This window comes from Pelobates fuscus, chromosome 1 (assembly GCF_036172605.1).
Source record: "Pelobates fuscus isolate aPelFus1 chromosome 1, aPelFus1.pri, whole genome shotgun sequence".
NCBI classification, from domain to species: Eukaryota; Metazoa; Chordata; class Amphibia; order Anura; family Pelobatidae; genus Pelobates; species Pelobates fuscus.
Genome location: NC_086317.1, coordinates 302272068 through 302284931, shown reverse-complemented (window position 1 = coordinate 302284931; position 12864 = coordinate 302272068). Strand labels below are relative to the sequence as shown.

Genomic DNA, 12864 nt, shown 5'->3' with positions numbered 1-12864 from the left:
ATGCAGATACTGGGGGCATAGATGCTCTTCGTTAAATAGTATTGACTTTCTAACTTTTAATGCTTATATTGCTTATTGTGTTCTTTATAGATGAAGACTTTGATACTGCTGTGAAGAAATTAAATGGACAACTTTATCCAAAAAGTTTAAAAGAAAAGGCATCCCCAATATCAGGTAAAAATAATATTTAATATACATTGGAATTTTGAGAATGGTGCCCATTTAGTTTTAGAAATAATCATTCAACTGAGGTTAGTGCTTTACTTTGTACACTCTGAAATATCACCAGCCCTGAATGGCATGTCTACTAAACTGGGTATTAGCAGATGAGAATTACTGCAACAGAATATAATCCCAACTTCTCCAGGGATTAAGAAACGGTACAATTTTTTATTTTTAAATTCTTTATTGATGCATCGCAGTGGTAAACATACAGGCTTGAGGGCCACATCAGCAAGATGCAAGAAAACATGAAAAAAATTGACAGATGTATATTATGACACAGAGAATTCTGCATTTTTTTTTTCTTTGTCAAATATGAGTTAAACAGAAGCTTGATATCTAATACTGAATGCTTGTCTAATAAGAATAAAGTAGTTTTGATCATGCTGAGTAAAGTAAACTTATAAGATGAACGAGCTAATCTAACATGTTAGGGAACCACTGAGACTGCGTTCACTATCAGATCTCTGCACCTCCAAAATTATAATTACAGTATCTCACAAAAGTGAGTACACCACTCACATTTTTGTAAATATTTTATTATATCTTTTCACGTGACAACACTGAAGAAATTACACTTTGCTACAATGTAAAGTAGTAAATGTACAGCCTGTATAACAGTGTAAATTTGCTGTCCCCTCAAAATAACTCAACACACATCCATTAATGTCTAAACCGTTGGCAACATAAGTGAGTACACCCCTGAGTGGAAATGTCCAAAAAAAACAAACACAGCATATCGGCACAAACTCCTCATACAAGCTGTCAAGCGCATTGGTGCAAGGGTGATTATTTGGGCTTGTTTTGCAGCCACAGTACCTGGGAACCTTGCAGTCATTGAGTCTACCATGAACTCCTTTGTATACCAAAGTATTATTGAATCAAATGTAAGGCTCTGTCCGACCGCTTAAGGACAATGACTCCCAAACACACAAGCAAATCTACAACAAAAGGGCTGAAAAAGAAAAGAATCAAGGTGTTTTAATGGCCCCACTCAAAGCCCTGATCTCAACCCAATTGAAATGCTGTTGTGGGACCGTAAAGGACCACTCCACACCTCAAAAGCACTTCAGCTTACTGAAGTGCTTTATGGGTGAGGAGTGCCCTCATTTAACCCCAGTTTATAAATGTGCTGATTTGTCATAGAAATCCGCACTTTTCTAAATTAACTTGGGAACGCCCCCCCTGGCTGTCAATCAAACAACCATGGAGGATTCCTTGCTACTTCCGTTAGCTTCCCATGAGCTAACGGAAGTGGCAGGCACGCTCTACTTGTGTGCCTGCCTTTCCCTTACAGACCTTTAGATCAGTTCCTCCGACTCAAATGCCAACGCGGTGGGGTGCACGTGGCGTTGTGTGCATGAGTCAGCACCTGTGTAAGTGTGCGTGCCGATCCGTTGCGCGTGTGCACGGGAAGACTATTTCAGAGACTTCTCAGTGTGAAGCCTCTGGTTATTTTCCGATGAGACTGAAAATCTCTTTCAGGAAAAAAGGGGAGGGGCTTACAAAGACTGCAGTCATAAGAACTGCAGCTTTTGTAGTCTCTTTTAGACTTTACTCTCCATGAATAAATACATGAACTGATAAATTGCTTCTAGTTATTGCTGGTAAAGGTGTAATGCTTTCCTATGGGCTGTTTGAATACGCTTGCGGCTCTTGCCTCGCATGCACATTCGGATCTGACATCGGAAGGGGGAGGAGAGTTTCCCAGTACAGAGGGAGCCTGGCACTGGAGAAAGGTAAGTGGCTGAAGGGGTCTTAACCCCTTCAGCCCAGTGGGGAGGTGGGGGGACCTAATGCCCCTATAGTGCCAGGAAAACAAGTTTGTTATCCTGGCACTATAGTGGTCGTTTAAATAAATCAAGACACTGTGTAATATGTCATGTGTTGTTCATCTGATGTTGTATTTACCTGTATATTATCCTTTTGGGTGTGCATTTAAATGTTCAGAAGTAAACTACATTTTTTTTGTCTTTTTTTCTGTTTTAAGGTTCCTGCCAAACATCCTCTACTGAGTCCTGGAAAGACGATGCGAAAATTGGGAAGTCAGAAGCAGATAACAGAATACCACCTTCAGCATTGTTCTCTGACATGAGCAGTATTACAGACAAGAAAAAAGAGCACTCTGAAGACATTCAATCAGCCGTTAGAAAAGTTGAGGAGGCTGAAGTAAGCACTAACCTTCTTAGCACCTCTCCCATTCCCTTGACTAGGGAGCCTTTCAGCTCGTATACAAGGAGATTGTGTGTGCTGGCTCTGTGCAGTATGCTGAAAGAATTCTCAGGGGACATACTGTACTTGATTATATATCCTATAGATGTAGCCTTCAGTTCACTTTTAAACTCATAATGTTTTGGAAGAGGTCGGAAAATAAGAAAGTATGTAAGTAATTGTAAAGATGGTAAGATGTTAGTTTTAAGGTAGGATTGCACCTCTTTTTAAAGCTTTAATAGAGGGACAGCCCCAAAAATAGTGGTAATTCTGCCTTATAATAGGAATATTTAAAACAAGTTGAAGTGTTTTTTTTTCTTAAGAAAATATTTGTAGGTTGTAGTATACATAATAGCAGTAGTCTTATTTTACAGTTTTTGCGTAGAGGTGACTTTGTTTTAATCGTGTATTTATTTATTTTTTAAAAGTCGCAATGAATAACTGTACATATTTTTAAAACTTAAGTTTGTAGGTTGAATTATTATGGAAAAGGCTTATCTTTAAATACATGCCACCAATGCTTTACGGAAAATGCCACAGGGCTGTCTGAGTGCCAGAGAGAGCCTGGGACCAAATGTGGTCTGTTCTAGGACAAAAAGCCTTTGACAGTTTGCTGGTTCCTATCTTTTATCATCTTTCCTGTTGTGGATACTGCCCATAGTACCCTGGATCATTTTGTCTGCTCTTAGCAGTGGAATTGGAGATCATCCTCTTCTTAAGCAGTACAAGTTTTTCACACTTTTTTTTTTTTTCCCCCGTTTACATATAGTTTACATATGTTCATTTACATATAGTTTTAAAACAAATTGTAAATCATATGAGGTCAAGTTTGTCATAGAATGCACAATTTATATTCTAGGTTGGAAGATTATGTGACAAACAGTTAAAATCATTTCACTTTATCTAATATATATCTGTATATCCACCATCCTCCCTACCCTTCTTTTTTTGTTTGTTTCGTGTAGTTAATTGTTTCTTATACTGCTGGAGTCTTGGTGTTTTTTTCCAAGTTTTAAGTGTTGTGCAAGTGATGTGCCAATGTAAGAGTGAGTGTACATACTTCATTTTTATAACTTGACCTGTTAAATTATTTAAGGAAGCAATTTATATGGATGGCTGTCTTATTTGTGATAAATAAGTGTAGATGTATAGTGTAAAGGTTTGCCAAACAGAATATATTTTCTTGGCCACGCATCACTTACAGGTCAGATATTGATGGGCGACTCAAAAAAAATGCATGTAGAATTCAAACAATGTAGGTTGGAAATACGTATATGGTTTTTGAGGAACCCTGTGGCATATGAATTCTACATACTGCAGGGCAGCCCTTGTAATGTGCTGCTGGTCAACATGAAGTGTAATGTGGATGAATTTTTGAATATGCTGCTAAACTTGAATGTTTTTATTTTCACTGTGAAAGTTCTTGTAAAGAATTATTTAAAAAAAAAAAAAAAATTCTATAGCTTATCTGCAAAGCGGTGTAACTATATGTAGTTATCTTTACACAACAAATGTTTTACTAATAGTGACTATACAGTTATTCAGATGTACACTCTATTCCAGTGAATGCTGTATAGACAATGTATTGTATTTTTACTTTGAGAGTAATCAAGAATGTCTAATTTGTTTAAAAAAACAAAACATTTTGCTAGTTAGAGGAACACTATAGGGTCAGTAACACAAACCTGTATTCCTGACCCTATCTTGTTAAAATAACCATTTAGGTGGCTTGACTTTAAAAGGTAATAAAACTTGCCTTATTTTCAGCACCGTGCAGGTCTGCTGGTGCTGGCCTCGTCCCAAATCCACCTTCTTGCTGACATCAGAATTTATGATTTCAACAAATCCTTGTATGTGAGCTAGGTTTTCAGCTTGGCTGTTTTGGCCTAACGTTTAAAATGAATTTATTTAGTCCTTGTAATTATTACATTATTTAATAGCCCTGCATTATGCACCATAACAATTTTAAATAATTGAAGTTATGGTACCTAGAATCCATCTAGCACTGTCCCTTTGTTATATTTTTTTCCATATATTAGGAACTTTCCGAATAGTAAGGTTCTTACAGAAAAAGTAATCTTTAATGATCAGTTGGTCCAATCCAATTTATGTGGTAAGCATTCATAACTTGAGCGCTAGAAACTTGAACTACGGTCCAGTGTTTTCAGCAGTAGTAAGAAAAGCTGCTGCACTTCTTTCACATTTAAGGCCAGAGTAGCCGAGCTGAAAGCATAACGGACTGAGACAATGTTTCTAGTTTGGCTGTTCTTGATATCAAGTTTGTATTAATTTGGAGTTTTCACCTTATATTTAAAAGTGTCACCAGCACTAATTTTCAGTGAATTTGTTGCCACAACTTATGAAATCTGTCAGATTTTCTTTTTTTCCCTCGTCTTCTACTTTTTTTTTAAATTTATTTATTTATTTTACACCCTGTCATTTTTGGATTTGGGTTGTTGTGTAATTTTTGTTGACGGAGTTATGAGTATTTCCGACAATGTCAGGTAGAAAAAGGGGCAGACTTTCTCCAGCCTTTTAAATCTGGTGTATTTGTGGAATGGAAACACACACTCTCAATTTATTTTTATTGCAAGCCAGGTTTTTATAACAGTAGAATTTTTATGGAACATTTCAATGAAATTCCAACACAATGAAAGGTAGGACACTACCGTTTTTATGTATGTCTCAGAGTATAGCAAAAAGGAGTTTCTGCTTGTCATCCGTTTCCCATCAAGCATTACTTGCAGTGGCTAATTTGAAAAGGGTTTCTTTCCTGTGGCATCTCATCTGTACAGTGTCTTGTGGGATCATCTTCTGACCCCTTATTTGTACTTTTGCACATGATTTGAGAATACAAAGACGGGACTTCTGGTAGCGTCATCTGCCAGAAACTGAAGAGAGGAAAATGGAAGCAGAGAGGAAGGAGAGCTTCAAGTAGCTTTGTAATTAATGCAGAGGCTCCAGATGTGACAGTGCAGCATTGACAGGAAACATTGACGAAAATAAAACCTATTTTTTTTTTCCGAGCTTTTTTTATTTATACAAGAATGTATTTATCTCTGCGGCAACATCAGGCAGACCCCTTTCTCACCAGGAAGAGCCTGTGGTCTGATCCTATGCCGTTATCTCCTTTCCAGCTATTGTTACTTTAAGCATATATTTTTTTTCTTGAATTTGCATGATACACTGTCCATGGAACTCAATAAACTTAGAACAGAATTCTAACCTTGTCTGTACTCCTCTGTCCTTTCTATTTAATCTGTCTGTGTTTTCAATTTTTTTTTCTTTTTTTTCAAGAGATGTTTAAAATGTTGTGTAAATAAAATAAACTTTAAAAACTGTTCTGTCATTCTGGGACCTTGGGTTTTCTTTATCTTGTTTCTAACATTAACAGTGGCAAATTCTATAGGCTTTTTGAAATACATTAAGGTACCAATCTAATTTATCTTTAGGCTTAGGTGCCTGAATAAAAGATATCCAAAATGTTCTTTGTAAAACATTTTACAAAAGTTATCAGGAGTAATATTAAAATGCCTTGATCTGAGTCTATATCTTTGCAAGAAAATTTGAGATATAAAGTAAAACATATTTTTATTTTACTTGCTTCTGCATCCTCAATGATGGCTTGATGGAAAGCGGATGAGCACACAGTCGTACCATTATTACTTTCCCATCTGAATATAGAACTATAGAAGGTTGTGTTTAAATAAATCATCTTAAAAAGTTCACACTGCTACAAAATCGCACCTATTTTATATAGAAAACTACACTAATGCCGATATTTCCTGACGGAGGATTATATATGTGTTGGCTGCCCAGTTCTAAATCCTTTTTATAACTATTTCACTGCTAGCAACATATGTTAATGATTGGCATACAAATGCCAAATATATTTTGTATTACTTTGCGGTGGCAAATTAAATTTCACCAGTACATTCTCATTTATTCACACTTTGTCTAGTGTTAGTCAATACCCTACAAAGAAACTATTTTATCTGCTCTATTCGGTCGTTTATCTTGTGGGTACTGTAAATGGCTCCCTCCCTCATACACTAAATCATATATAGATCATGCTGTATGGCTGCATAATAGGGGATTTTAACATTTTCTGAAATATAAATATAAAGTAAAATTATGTCATGTCGTAGTTAATTTCTAAAAAAAAAAAATTAGACCAATTCTGTAATATTACAATATACTGTACAAGGATGAAATGCATTAACATTTTGGCAATATCCACAGTACCTAATCGATGCATGACATGGCTACTTTGTCCAATGTGTTGGCTATGAAGTTCACACTTCAAATACATTTTATACAATTCGGTAATGGAGTTAACTTGCCTTCCACGTCTAGCGCTATTAAATGTTGGAGACATTCAGCAGACTTGAACATGGGACGATATTGCACTAGAAAACTGGCTGCAGAAGTGATTACCAGTACATTTACTGAGCTAAGCATATTAATAAATAGCATTTGGCTACATTGCCACTGATGAATGAATTCATCCTGGTATGTATCTGCTTGGGTTAAAAGACCCAGATGGGTCTGCTGGGTAATTTAAATTTAAAACCATAAAAATAAAACAGCAGTAGTTTAGGCAGTACCTGATTAAGTCTTTACTATGTATTTTTCATTGTCGGTGGTTTTGCTGTTGATGGAGTAAGCTTATATTTTGTTAAGGGTTTTGCTTTACTATCGCTTAGTAGTTTCATTGTTGGTACTATAGACTGTTTGCATATCTATGGCCAAATACCATTCATGTTTTTAGAAAAGTGTCTTAAAGCTGATTAGGATACTAAATTGAAGTATCTCTACACTTCAATTTATATAGAAGTTGTTTTGGTACAATCCCTAAAATGGAACGGAGACTTCATCTAATGGTGCCAGGAACATTGTGCTAAATAAAGATTGTGTGCATGGTATGTAAACGCCAGATCATTTGGTTGAAATATATGCAAAGCTAATATTAGAAAAGCAGTGTTTCAATACAAATGTCGCTGTGGTGAGGACAATAAGAATCTCATACAAAAGAATAAATAGACCTCCCATCCTCCATTCTTTTGAGAGCACCGGGAAGATCTTAAGAGCTTCTGGGTTGGCTGATCTGAATGCATTCCATATTTAAGTGCTAAGTCACTCCTGCAAAACGGAAGTGGCAGGGGACGAAGCAAAATCCCACATCAATCGTGACTCTACTTTGCATACTATGTTAGTTTTCTTTGTTTTATTACTTTTCCCTTGACTGGGTTGTGATATAACATTTGTTTTCATAGCAGGACTAGTGGAGGAGTTCTCAAAATAAATCTTAATAGAATATTGCTTTTACACACTTCACTTCTGAGTAATTAGTACAGATTAATAATATAAATGCATTCTATGCAAAACATCCTCTACTACTTAAAGGAAAAGAATACAAAGCTGTTTTTTTAAAAATGTGTTTTTTTCTTTTTTCTTTTCTTTCCAGAAACCAAAAGAAGATGAAGTGAGTAGTACATCTGATGTAATTGATGCACCTGAAGTCGCCACTTTACATCAATTAAAACAAGAGGTGGATTCTACTACAGAACCTGTAGATCTTTCATCCAAGTATGAAAATGAAAAGACAGAGTCTAGCAGCAAAGGTAACATCTTTTACTAGTTGTTTTATGGTAATCTATGATTTTGTGTGCTTTGCTGTGTAGGTTGGAGCATGTTTGTCTTCACAAAGCACCAATGCACATCAAATTTACACTTTAGTATTGTAGTTGTTTAGGAAATGGACTTGTTTTCTTGTGGGGTTAGGTCTATACCATTGGCTTACACCTGTATGCAGGGAATTGATCAAATTGTAGGTGTGCATTGACCTATAAATCATATTCATGAAGTCTCTAGAATGCCATTTTATTTATTTAAAGGCATAAAAAATAGTTTGCACTGCAATTTAATGTTTCTTGCTTCGGCACGTATCCTGTCTCCGGAATTATCAAACTGAAATTCCCAAGACTACCCTAGATTTATTTGGAGAAAAATGCTTAATGTCTTCAGATTTGCATTCAGTTAGCAGCAGAATTATCTAATTAATGTGTTGTAATGGAATTGAGGCAATTCATACTGCATGAACACCTATCTACCATACACAGAAAATAAGAATGGCCTGTCTGATTTTATCTGACTTTAAGAGAATATCTGTTTATTTTTTATTCTCCTTTTCTAAAGCTTTTCTTCATTTTTAGGTGTGTCAAACATCAGTTTTTCCTTTGGGTTAAATTCTGGTCCAGGGTTATCGTTTGCCGAATTAGCATCTAATAATTCAGAAGAGTTTGCATTTGGTTCTAAAGGTAAGACTTTACAGATGGTTTACCCTCCACATTTAAACTGGAAATTAAGCGTTTACTCATTGTTGATGGTTGTTTGCTCCATAACGTGTCAATGATTTTGTTATTCTACAATGGTTTCATAGGTCTTCAGTTACTTTTATCGTATATGTTTGCACTATGATGCTAAATTGTGTAACATCTCTGTTAAAATTTTAGTTTTCGACTGACTGTCTCTTTTGGTATTATTTGCATGATCAGATACAGGGTTTCAGTGGGCAAACACTGGTGCTGCCGTTTTCAGCTCTTCAGCAGTGACTCGAACAGCCGAAGATGGAGAAGACTGTAACGAAGAAGTTGTTCACAGTGACGATGTTTACTTTGAGCCCATTGTATCTTTGCCAGAGGTAATTTTTTGTATATACTTAAAGTAGAGACAATTTTTTTTAATGGTTTTTAGACCTAAGTAGGTGTAAACCCTTCTTTAAGGCCAGGGGTAGGCAACCTTTGGTACTAAAGATGCTGTGGACTATAACGCCTATTATGCTCTCATGGCCATAATACTGGCAAAGCATCATGGGAGATGTAGTCCACAACATCTGGAGTTATGAATGCTGCCTACCTCTGTTCTAGGCCTTTGTAGCCTGTAAAAAACAATGGTAGAGCGCCACTGCTATTTTCATTTGTCTCATTCCTGATGATTAGTGTGACCCTTAGCCACCTGAGCGGTGTTTCTTCTGTTAACTGTCATTGCACAGTTCATGGAAGCTATACTGTAGTAAAGCATGATTTCACATTTGACTCCTGCTTCACTACATTGTGAGCTGTGGGGAGCTTGTAGTGATTGTTAAAGGGGTACTCTGGGCACCATTACAACTTTAATGCATTTGATAGGGTTTGACCTTGTTAATATTTTTGCATGTTCAAATAGTTATAGTCTTTGCACACACACAAAATGTATTTTCACAATGTGCAGCACTGACATTCAGTGTCTCCACCCTCTTCATGGAAACACTGAACTTTCCTCATAGAGATCCATTGGTTCAATGCATTTCTATGAGGAGATGCTGATTGGCCAGGTCTGTGTTTGGCTTGTTCTGCCTCTTCCCCTGATCTGCCTCCTTGACCAGCTTGGCCAATTCAATGCTTTCCTACGCGAAAACTGTCATTGGCTTTGAACACTTCTGATGATGTCAGCCAAGCAGGCAGATTAGGGGCAGGACCAGCAGCAGACTGGAATAAAAGTAAGATTTTACTATATTTAGGGTAGAAAAGTATGTAACACTCCCACAAAAGGTTTATTGTAATGGCTGAAACAGAGGGAATTTGTAAATTATTATTTCACATGCAGAAACTGCTTGTTTCTGCTCACCTGTTTAATTAGTAAAGAGGATTTTTTTTTTCTCTCAAAGGTTGAAGTAAAGTCTGGAGAAGAGGATGAGGAGATTCTTTTCAAAGAAAGAGCAAAGCTGTACCGTTGGGACAGGGATATCAATCAGTGGAAAGAAAGAGGAGTAGGGGAGATAAAAATTCTGTTTCACCATGAAAAGAAATATTACCGTGTTCTAATGAGGCGGGAACAAGTCCTGAAAGTGTGCGCCAACCATGTGATTTCAAAAGCCATAAAGCTTAGTCCTCTAAATACATCAAACAATGCTTTAGTCTGGACAGCAACAGACTATTCTGGTACGTTGTGTATCTCTTCTCTGTACCTAGAAGTAGGGTGTACAGTTGGGTTTACTAAATGTAATATTAATCATGTTATACCAGAATATATCCTGTACTTGAAGACAGCAACTCAAGCACTGCAAACCTCACTATTAAAGCAACACTTAGGACCCTTTTGAATGTTCCAGATTAGAGGTTTGCACTACTTGAGGATAAACATTAAATCTTTTTTTTTTTTTTTTTTAGATGGTGAAGGTAGAATTGAACAGTTTGCTGCCAGATTCAAAAACCAAGAGTTGGCCGATTCTTTCCAGAGAAAGTTTGAGGAATGCCAGCAGATTTTGCCAGATCAGCCGGATGATTCTTCATGAAGACAACCGATCTACAATTCCACACACAGACTATTCTTATTAAACACATTGCAAACTGAACAAAAACACTTTTCTGTCCACGTATGTTGATTATATCTTATCCTGGCTGAATTTGCAGTGGTCTATAAATCTTTGCTAGGTTTATATTCTGTTCATGGTAATTGCTCTATTCTGATATCAATATATTGTTCTGAATAACCAGTTGTGGTATAGTCTTTTTCCTGATATAATGGGCAATTGTGGTGTAGGCTCTTAGTAGCTTCTCAGATTGTGTTTATCAACTAGGTGCTACTCCTGAATTATGTCCCATCTACGTTCATTTCCTGCATATCTCAATTGCACATAGTTCAACTGTAGAGCCTAATCTTTGCTCATTTCTAAAGAGTAAGCCTCAAGTGGATGGGTTATTCTCTTGTGATGTGTATTAAAGAATAAGTAAAACTTTGCTCCTTGGTTGAGCATCTTCTAAAATATGATCAAACTTTTCTTAATTAACCTAATGAAAATAATTAAATGGGTTTAAATTTGTGTGCTTTTTCATATGCAAGCAAATATTTTTTAAATGTTAGTGTTGTAAATAAAGTTTGACCTCTGTGACAAACTGTTACATTTCCTTTTGACAAATCCATTCAAATGAGTCTTACAAGGTTCTAAATACATTTAGATGCAAAGTGTTGTAACATTACTACAGAGTGTTAGTGTCTCTAACCTGTGTTAACTGGGAATCCTATGGGGATTTCGGCTATACTGGAGGTTCTCACATAGCGTGAGGATGTCCAGCGTCGTTATAACACACTTTTCGTGTTCTATGAACACGGAAGTGTCCTCTAGTGGCTGTCTAGTGGCTGCCACTAGAGGAGGACTTAACCCTGCAAGGTAAATATTGCAGTTTATGAAAACTGCAATAATTACACTTGCAGGGTTAAGGGTAGTGGGAGTTGGCACCCAGACCACTCCAATGGGCAGAAGTGGTCTGGGTGCCTGGAGTGTCCCTTTAAGGAGGATTGTGCAGGTTCTGATCAAAACAAACCCTAGAATTTGATCTAATTATGTATGTTCAACCATAATTTACCTCTCATATATTGGGTGCACCCAGACTTATTATATAATATTTTGTTCAGAAGAAACAGAATTTTCATTTCACATCAAATATTTATTTATGAAACATAATTTTATATGAAAAAAAACTAGTGTAAGCAAATTAAGAAACTTATTTTCTTAGTACTGTAGGGCATTTTTAACTGAATGTCATAATGTTAGCTTTTACTGCAATAATATACACATTTATGTTCAGAGATGTCTCACAAGTACAACAGTACCCCGCATGTACAGGTTTCATGGGGTTTTGGAAATTTACAGGGTCAAATATAGGATATTCCCCATCCCAGTTTTTACACATTGAATTGTGTTTTCATTGGTTATGTTGACTTTGAGACAATGCGGCAGGCCAGGACTGAGAATTACTCCCATCATTGCATGCAAGTTATAAACATTGACAACCCAAGGTATTAAAAATCCGGTATGTCCAGTCTTTTCTAGTAGCTACTTAGTCACAAACTCTAGCCAAAGCTAGCGTTCATATTAGTTTTTTTTTGCCTTTTTTTTTTTTTTTTACACAAAAACTGAACTTTCCATGATATCGTAATGATATGTTTTACGGTTTTAAAACACTCATACTCACAAGGTCTCCCAATTAAAACATGTACAGGTTTTATGGTGTTTTGGGGAGGAGGTGGCATGGATTTTCTGGAGCGGGACTGCCCGGGCTGTAAGGCAGTGCCCCTAGATGATTATACCGCAGCTCCTGGGCCTGAAAGCCATCACTGTTCTGCCTCAATGTTCTGCCTGACCGCAACGGCTTTAACCCCTTAAGGACACATGACATGTGACATGTCATGATTCCCTTTTATTCCAGAAGTTTGGTCCTTAAGGGGTTAAAGACCATTAAAATGCAGACCGCATAGAACTGCATCAAGGAGTTAAAGGTTAGCATTTATGTCAAGTAATAGCAAAATGTTTGTTTTGGGTTTTTCTTCAAGACCCCAATCTGCCCTAGCTAGGTTTTTATGGATATCTCTCCATTCTTTATGGGACGG

The 12864-nt window shown here is 36.6% G+C and overlaps 1 protein-coding gene across 1 annotated transcript in view; it reads left to right on the top strand.

The window, feature by feature from the left end:
- The window catches only part of RGPD4 (RANBP2 like and GRIP domain containing 4), a 51354-nt gene extending 39869 nt beyond the window's left edge, over positions 1-11485 (top strand). Inside the window, exons 22-28 of the mRNA XM_063458063.1 lie at positions 91-174; positions 2213-2391; positions 7901-8057; positions 8649-8753; positions 8991-9136; positions 10142-10415; positions 10644-11485. Of these exons, the coding sequence (XP_063314133.1) occupies positions 91-174; positions 2213-2391; positions 7901-8057; positions 8649-8753; positions 8991-9136; positions 10142-10415; positions 10644-10768 (1070 nt within the window). The 3' untranslated portion in view covers positions 10769-11485. The remainder of the gene's footprint in view (positions 1-90; positions 175-2212; positions 2392-7900; positions 8058-8648; positions 8754-8990; positions 9137-10141; positions 10416-10643) is intronic.
- The last annotated feature ends 1379 nt before the right edge of the window (positions 11486-12864 follow it).